The sequence below is a fragment of the Merops nubicus genome, unplaced genomic scaffold, assembly GCF_000691845.1.
Source record: "Merops nubicus isolate BGI_N331 unplaced genomic scaffold, ASM69184v1 scaffold7304, whole genome shotgun sequence".
NCBI classification, from domain to species: Eukaryota; Metazoa; Chordata; class Aves; order Coraciiformes; family Meropidae; genus Merops; species Merops nubicus.
Genome location: NW_008604808.1, coordinates 4378 through 13429, shown reverse-complemented (window position 1 = coordinate 13429; position 9052 = coordinate 4378). Strand labels below are relative to the sequence as shown.

General features: G+C 43.5%; 1 protein-coding gene across 1 annotated transcript in view; it reads right to left on the bottom strand.

Annotated features, from left to right (window-relative positions):
- Nucleotides 1-463: 463 nt before the first annotated feature.
- Nucleotides 464-9052, bottom strand: part of ST3GAL1 (ST3 beta-galactoside alpha-2,3-sialyltransferase 1) — a gene marked incomplete at its 5' end in the record, with an annotated part of 12958 nt that continues 4369 nt past the window's right edge. The window contains 3 exons of the mRNA XM_008939131.1: nt 464-932; nt 2756-2875; nt 5253-5298. Of these exons, the coding sequence (XP_008937379.1) occupies nt 759-932; nt 2756-2875; nt 5253-5298 (340 nt within the window). The remainder of the gene's footprint in view (nt 933-2755; nt 2876-5252; nt 5299-9052) is intronic.

Genomic DNA, 9052 nt, shown 5'->3' with positions numbered 1-9052 from the left:
AGGAATTATGTATAACCAAACCAGACAAACAAATAGGTGGCTAAAAAGGCCATTTTTTTTGCTAGAGTTTACAGTATTGTTTTCTCTCTCATTATGGCTGTATAGGAAGCAATATTAAATAATCTATGATCAGAAATGACTTGATCCATATTTCCTAGACACTATCAATGCAGAATGAGGCAATGCTTGAAATATTTACTACTCCAGGCAACTCCATCATGTTTTTCCTTAATACAGCATGAAACCAGAAGTAATAGAGGAACAGAAGAGAGTTCAAAAAGAAGATCAACAGCAGAAGTGAATTCATTTCTTTGAGGTAATCCTTACTATGATGTTCACAGCTGCCCTAGTGGGTCTCAAGTCCCAGAAGTCATTTTCACTGTTCTTCAAGGATATCCTGCGTTACTCGAGGAAAGAACGGATGCACAGGCAGCAGCAGTTCCTGTGCCCAGATTTCCCCTAATTGCAACAGGCAGATTTTTCACCAGTAATTCAGGAATCAAGCCAGAGAGCCTAAGCAGAGATTCATTTATTCCCAGAGCTGATTGGTAGTTCCCAGCTATCTGTAGGTAGATCACGTGCAGGGTGGGTGCTGGCCCTCGGCCGAGCTCCCCGCGGTGACCTCTGCAGCAGTGAGATGCTCCGAATCCACCACAGATCCATGCCTTCAAACCTGGCTGCTGCCCACATCATCCTCGCTGAGCTTTGTTCTGCTGTGTGCTGGAAACTGCAGCCCCCACTTCTCCCTGTGGCCAGGGTCATCTGCCCTTGAAAAAATTTATTTTTTCAATGGAGGCAAGAGTCAAAGTTATATTGAACTCGAAGTCCCCATCGTGGACCCCCGTCTTCCGGAAGGCCCCAGCTGAAGCATTGTTTTCCCAGTAATGATGCCAGTGTCCTTTGCTGTCTGCTCCAAAACCATACACATTCACCTAGGAGGCAAGAGAGAACTAGTGTTATGGCCTGGAAAGTGATTGGCCTCCATCTGAAATGTTGGAAGAAACTCTCATGATCTGAGGACCTTGGTGCTGTGGGCTACATGAGATGATGCAGTCACAGAATAATGGTCCAAAGCCTACTCAAGGGATACTACATCCTAACCTATGCTGAGAACACCACCATATCTGAACTCAGAAAAGGAAATTTCTATCCATGAATTCTTGTTTAGCAACAGGAAAACATCCCTGTCCCCTAAGCACGATGTTTGATCTCAGGAGGTCAGTGGCTTGGGATGGGAATCTCCTCTTTAGCTGTTTAAAGCCACAAAGAGTGGAAAGACTTTGGGTTTGCTCCTTGTCTTCCAAATGGTGACCCAGTCAACCACCACTTATGTGCTTAATTATATGACATCTGTAGTCACTTCAGAGGCAGATGGACATGACAGTCTTTATGTGTGTATATGCCTCTGGCCTCTCCTCTCCCAGAGGCTCCTTCATTGATGGCTATGCTTGTCTCCTCTGGTGGTAAAAGTCCAAATGTGACAGTTTAAACTGAGAGTGGAGATATGGCTGGGTTTGAATGGCCCACAAAAAAGTGCCCAAACCCACCCATACTGGGACCCACCCCAATACAAGCTGGTTTTAAGTTATTTTTGGTAATGTCAGAGCCTTGCTCATTGACTGCCCACCAGAAAACAGACTCCATCCAAGCTGCCCATCCTATCTGCCTGGACTATGGTGCAGTTTCTGCCAGTATCACTAGCAGCATTTCCATCACCCCTCCAAGAAACACATGCCTAATGACAAAAGCTCTCTTTCCTCAGCAGATCTGTGATCAGGCCAGGGATTTTGCTAGCATAGTGATTTTTATTCCCCATGCTGACAAGACCATACTTGCAGGATTTTGTAGTGCTGACCTGGCGTTACACTAACTAGCTGTCTCCAGTCACCTATGAGCACCTCACATCACTCAAGCCAGGGAATTTCCTCAAGTAACTGCTAGAGCAGAGGCATTTACCATAACCTACTGTATAAACCTACAAGCTTGGGTTTGAAAACAGACCATCTACATTTCTCAAACTGGCTTATATAAGAGCTACTCATGGAAGTTCTTCAGGTGGGATTACATGTAAGGTTTAGATATCCAGATGGAGGTGCTTGAGCATCCATGACAGTCAGTGGTGATTCAGCCACAGTCACTGGAAAGCAGGGAGCAATCCTGCTCCCCTAATGTCTTACCAAGGAGAATGGTTTGCTCAGTCAGCCTCTTAGCTCCACTGATCTGACAGGCAAGACCTCAGTGCAGTTGTCCATGCATCAGTGCCATTTGAGATGTCCTTTAGCACTCAATGCATCTACTCAAGGCAGGCAGATTTCACACAAGGCCAAGAGATATGTACCTTTCTGGCCTGGCAGCTGGAGGCAGAGGGTGTGCCCAGGGCAACACCTATGGCTCTTAGTGCCTTTACAGTGAGACAAAATAAAATTTGGACTTCCACTAACAAGATGGGCACAGACATTATCCATATTTCAATGTCTTTAAATACCAAGTGGAATCCCACCCTGTATGTTTAATTACATTCTCCCAGAATGCTTCTTAAACCCTACCACTTGCTGACACTAAAAACATCCATCACTCTCAGTTGAGCATATCTGCATGTTTCTATGGACTCTGCATCTGTCTGAAGAAGCCAATGGCAGAGAAGATGAAGAGGAGGAAATAAAGGCTGAGTGTGTGGCCAGGGCATATCCCTGGCACTTCAGTGTGAAAAGTCCTGATTTTTTACCCATGTATCCAAACACAGCCAGGCTTTTACCTCATCGCATACATGGAGTGCAAACATCAAAGACAGAAGGCCTGTGGAGGGGTATCTCCCATGATTCTGGAGCCAGTTTTCATAGACATATTTCATAAAAGCTGGATTATAAACCAGGATCTAGGCATAATTGGAGAGAAAGACTCATTAGGAAAATGCTCTTGGGGAAAAAAAAAACATTAGCATGTCATCCCTAAAGGACACTGGTAGGGGAGAGGGAGAGAAAGGTGTAATAGTTATTCTCTGAGGGCAGGTGAAAGGGAAAAATAAAGTCCCATAGTTGTTAAATGCATTCAAGAATAGTTCCCATGCGCACATGAGTATTATTTCCTTGGTCTTGATATCCCACCTGCTTACACTAACATAAATCCTGGGTGATTCCTCCCGACACCAACGGGTATCAAATGGCACAAGTGAGAAGAAAATTAGGCATTCAACTCTCCCTGCAGTGTCCTGCTGGAATGTAGGTGAGCTCTGAGGAGTGGAGGCCCAAGCAAGGCAAGCTTAAGATGCCACGACAGATTTCACACAATCACAGAACCATTTAGATTGGAAAAGACCCTTGGATCATCAAGCCCAACTGTAACTTGGTTGGGAACATAGGAGCAATGTCTTGGCATCTCGTAGTTCTACAGATCTAAGGAAATCAGGGTTTCAGGTATAAACTATCAGGCAGCCTATCAGGTTGCATTTCTCTAGCTTCCCAAACACGCTATTTAAAAACAGAAAATTAATTCTTCTACAAAACATAAATTGCCCTTAGCTGTATCCTGGGGAAATTATGAGATCATCTAATGGAGACAGAGCACTTAAGATGAGACCTCAGACTACAGGAAATCCAAGGACTGGCATGAGCCCTTGGTTCAAGCCCTTCCCTGAATCAGGCAAAGGGGCTCTTCCCTCCGAGCTGGGTTTGGAGTTAGAGTGACAGTGTTTCAGGGCTACCAGCTTAGCTGCAAGGCTCCTCCTTTTACAAAGCCAGAGGCCAATTGCTGGTATTGTACCTGTGTGCAATGGCTTCTCACAGGGTGTTCTGGCTCTCACAGGCTGGTGGGGGAAGACATATGAGCTTCTCACCTCCCTGCTCAGGAAGCTGCTGAGTGCTGCCAACCATACCCTGGCCTGGTGCTACTCACCCGTGACGTGAGTTTAACAACCTGCTGTCGAGCATCTCACATGGGTGTTGCAGAGGCTGTTGTGTTCCTCACAACAGGTAGGGATGAGCTAAGTGATTACTTTATACCCCCTAGAGTTCCACAGATTGAAGCATGGGGATATAAACCATGTACTGGTTAAAGGTCTCATCTGAAGCCTCTAGCAAAACCTAGCCTCCTGAATGAAGGACATGTGCTTTAATCTGTAATTTTAATGCCCTGGGGCTAACTCTGGAGCTAACTCGAATGTTCTGGAGCCTGAACTCCTTTGAAAAGCAATCTCTCCAAAGGCTGAAAGAAGGAGACTTTTATTTTGCTGGAACGTGTGCGGAAGAGAAAATGTTCTTCCTCTCCCTACATAGCTACCTTGGTTAGTCCTCAAACCATGCAACTACAACAACCATCTGTGCATGGTGGGTAAAGGTCCAACATGAGACTGAGCATCCTGTCTCATGGGAAATCTATCTCCAGCAGCAGGGCATGTCTATTACACCACAGCACACTTGGGCAACGAGTTATTATGCATGGGATGGACTCTTCTGACTGTTGCAGGTTGTGAACCAGGTTTGGCCACCTTACTTTGACCTTCTCAGAGACATGAGGTGCCCTGACTGATTGCCTTCTACACATCCAGGCTATGAAAGAAAATGGGTCAGAGGTGTTTTGCTAGCCTAGAAGGAAGTGGCATGGCACAGATCATGTCCACATTGCTCCATTCTGTCCCTGTGCAAAACAGGGAGTATTCTCTGGTCTGTGCCATCCTCCACACCCTGCCTGAACATGGCTAAGGAGAGTATTAATACACCTTGGACAAAACCAGCATGGACTTAGCCTGAGCCCAGTCTCCTAGATGGTTTAGTTGTGTACAGGTAGTTATTACAGCTGCAGGCCAAGAGCCTTCCTGAAGAGCCATTGATACCATCATGAATCCTCCACTGACTTGAGAACTCAGAGTTCACGTAGCTCCTTATTAGAAGGAACTGACCTGGGAGTGAGAAACATCCTTAGTGTTCAAATAGTCAAATTATTCTGAAAAAACTCCAAAGCCTCAATCTCCCCGAGCAGTACCAGAAGCAGCAATGCAACCTTCAGAGCAGCAGTAATGCAATGGGACAGTCACAAGAGCAGTTTCTTTCTGACCTCAGTTATTTAGTGGTTGATCTATGGCCTGAACAGCAGACAGGAGTTAAACCTTTAGCTTAGCTGAGCCTTGTAAAGTATGTGTATTTTGACTGCAGTTTTTATGATTGTCAAGGGGTTCCTGGGGTTCTTGCAGTCTCCCAAAGAGGCAAAAGACCTGCAAGTGAATGAGTAGAACAAACTCACAAACCAGCACTGCTCACCTTTTCTTTTTTGACCTTGATTTTCCGTGGAACTGGAACATATGTGCTGTTAAAAGAAAAAAAGTAACACCAAGATTAATAAAATCCCACCAAATTAATACTTTCATGTACTTCCAAAGAAAGAATATTCTTCACGTACAGTAATAAATTCAAATGATTCAAAAGCAATAAATTCAAGAAGTTGTTGGAAAATGGACCTACAATTAAGTAATACAGGATGAAAAGAACTGAGCTGTCACTGAAGCAAGTTTCTAGGAAGCCATCACATTTTTAAATTTCCAAGTTAATAATTAACAGCAGGACACCAACGATCTAGTTGACAATATACTGTGGAGTCAATATTACATGGAGCTCATGACTTCTAATTCTTGGATTATGATTGTTGCAGCCTTTGCACTTTGGTGACAGGAAGGGCTTTCCATGTAATTTCGTGGCAGAAAAACCTTTTCCCAGCAGGGGGAGACTTTTCCCCTCCTAATACTTGTAGCTGCTGCATGATTTCCAAAGTAGGTGGTAGTAAAGTCACTGATTTCTGTGGCTATGTGGAACTCAGGCATTCCCAGTACACAGTCCCTCACCAGCAAGCTATTCTCCTCCTCCCCAGGGGAATGCTGAAGGCTTCCTGCAGTTCCCAGCATAAAATTTCCAAGTCATACCTTATGACTGGGTCAAAATCACAACTCATGTCTTGAAAACAAAAAACCTTTTCTTTCCCATATCTCATGCACAGTGCATGCTGGCATTTCACAGTTCAAGAGTGCTGTGCAGAAAATCTCCCTGGGTTTGTTTCCAGTGAAAAAACTCTGGTGAACTGGCCTCATAGATGTAGCATATCCCAAAATACACCCTGCATACTTTTTAGACAAGTCGTGGAAAATCTCCCAAGCCCTCCATTAATTCAGTCTAATTGGTAACAACAGGGTTCCTGTTATTAAGGTTTTACTTCTAGTTGAACCATGGATCATCAGCCCTTTGAAACGTTAGCCTTAGTCTTTCCAAACCAGTGGTGACCTGGCAATGTCCTCCTCTCTTTCAGGACTTGAGGAAGAAGTTCTTCACCATGAGGGTGGTGAGACCCTGGAATGGGTTGCCCAGGGAGGTGGTTGAGGCTCCATCCCTGGGGGTCTTTAAGGCCAGGCTGGATGAGGCTCTGGGCAGCCTGATCTAGTGTGACATGTCCCTGCTCATGGCAGAGGGGTTGGAACTGGGTGATCCTTGTGGTCCCTTCCAAACCTGACAGATTCTGATCTGTTTTAGCAGAGGACTTTAGAGCCCTAATGGCTCAATGGTTGGACTTGATGATCTTGGAGGTCCCTTCCAACCTAAAGGATTCTATGACTCTATGACTTCTGGGCATCCCTGACCTGTGATCCCTGCTCTGGGCTGGATGCACTGGGAGAGGTGACAGATGGGTTCCAGCCTTCTGAAGGTGTGACACAAGATGCTAATGAGGAAAGGGACACCCAAGCAGACTTCTTAATCAGCTCTGAACAAATCTGTCCTTCTATCTGCTTCCCACGCCTGACCTTGATTAGCGAAGTCAGTAAAGTAGGCTTGGTGATCCCATGTCCTTTTGGAGGTTATGTAAAGCAAAAGTGTTTCTTTGCTGGTAAAATCTCCTCATGATTATGTAAATAAACAGTAAATAAACATCTCAAAAAAGGTGAAGTGGAGGAAACAAGGGGGTCTACAGTAGAAGACCAAAGAGAATGGTATTCAGTATTCAAGACAGTACTTGCAGACAGCTCTGACCAACCAGGAGACTACTGTAACTCTTGTCAGATGACATGTTAGTCATTTTAATCATGGGATATTTAATTTTTGCAGAAGCCAGAGCCAAGTCCTGCAGTCCCTTAGCTGCAGAATTTCATAGAGCCACACGGAAAGTACTGGCACACTGATTAAAACCAAATGGTGATATGATGATGTAACTCCTGGGCTGCAGAGCACCCAGGGAGTTAGTGACCCAGTAAGTACCACACAGGAGTGGGACAGACAGTGAAACCTGTGATGAAGGTGGCTATGGATAGAATACATATGATTTGGAAAACACTTTTTATGAGCCACTTAGCAGGGCTCTAGTGAAGTCTCCCATCAGTACTGGCCACTTTGCAGAGGACATTTTCTGCACCCTTGACCCAAGTGGAAGGTGTGGAACATTTTAAGGAATACAAAAATTGCTGTTTGACAAACCCAGAGGAGATACATGGAGCTTTTTTCACTATGGACTAAAAGACTTGCAGAAGGACAGTTAAGGCAGTGAGGCTAAATATGAGACTGATGAGGGCCTGAAGGTTTTCTGTCCCAGAGGCTTTTCTTGGTCTTTTCTGGTGAGTCTCAGAGTTTTGAAATGGGACATCCATCAGCCAAATGGGACATGTCTGAGAGACTCATTCAACTATCAATTCAATCTAATATTAAGGCCATCTGCAGTTTGGCTTTTGTTTTGAACCATAAAACTTCCTTGAATATAGTACTACTGGGAGGAGAACATGACTCATTTACAGGGTTTGAGCCTTAGGAAATTCTTCCTTAATTTGGATAGGATGCAGAAAATGACACATTGTGTAAAAGTCTAACCAGTACAGGATGCTTCTCTTTTTTAACTAGGAGTGCAATTCAGGTTCTTGTTAAGCTAACCTCAGCTGATACAATGCAGCCTGTGCACAAGGCATGATGGCCATGCAGGTCAGGGTAAGGAGGTATTTCTTCTCTTCCAAAATACTGCACGGGATTCATCTTTATTTCATGCCTTCTCTCCTCTACAAATGTATAGTCAACAATTTCCTTACACACTGTATCTGACGTGTGTTTAATGTGTGCTCAGAGGTTTATTCTGCTAGAATAAAATTATGTTACATATATTGTTATGATTTGTGTGTTTATGATTTTCTGGTTTTATTATTCCAGCATGGACCAGCTTATTAATTATGCAATATCCCTGCTTTGAGTATGGCAAAAATCTTAAAATACTGGTATGTCTTCCATATGGTTAAATACACATTAATTTATACGAGCTGCTTGCCAAGCCATCTATACAATGTAATTATAAATATATAACACATCCTGTAATTTATTAAGCAAAAATGTTGTTTCTATCATGGTTTGTGGTTGCCTTGTAGTCATGCAGTAACATCTTCCTGATAGGCTAAGGCCTACTGCTGCCACTTCTGAAGGAAAACACTCAACCAAAGGTAGTGAACAGCTTTGCAATGTGGGCACAGAGCAATGACAGTGATGGCAACATGGATGGGTGACAGTGAAGCCACTGTGGGCTCCTCTTTCTGGCCCAGGCACAGGTATAACAAAGATGCAGCAAGGGGCTTCATTTAAAGGCCATTGTGAGCTTTCCATTGCTTCTGATAGGATTTGGATCCAGGCTTAAGGACAGAAGTTCTCAACCTTTTTTATCAATATAACTTCTAAAAATAAAAAAAAAACAACTAAGCCTTACAAAAAAGGTGATAGTTTTCATCCAATTTTATAAGCAGGATGATTTTTCCAAGTTACAAACATGCTCTGAAGATTTTTTTGTTTTTCAGGACAACTTCTGACTATATATACTAAGTGCTGGTGGCAAAAAAAAGGTAAAAAGAGACTAAATCACATTTGTTACAAGTTAAGAGAATCTTAATAAGAAGTGAATAGAATCTAAAATGCATTTGGAAAGAGAGAAAATAAAAAGAAAAGAAATAAAACTCCCTTTGTTGTCCTATCAGAATGTTTTCCCTAAAAACACAAAGCGGGTCTTATGCTCAGACAAGAGGGACATACTTTTCTAAGTTTTTAATCTTCTGAGA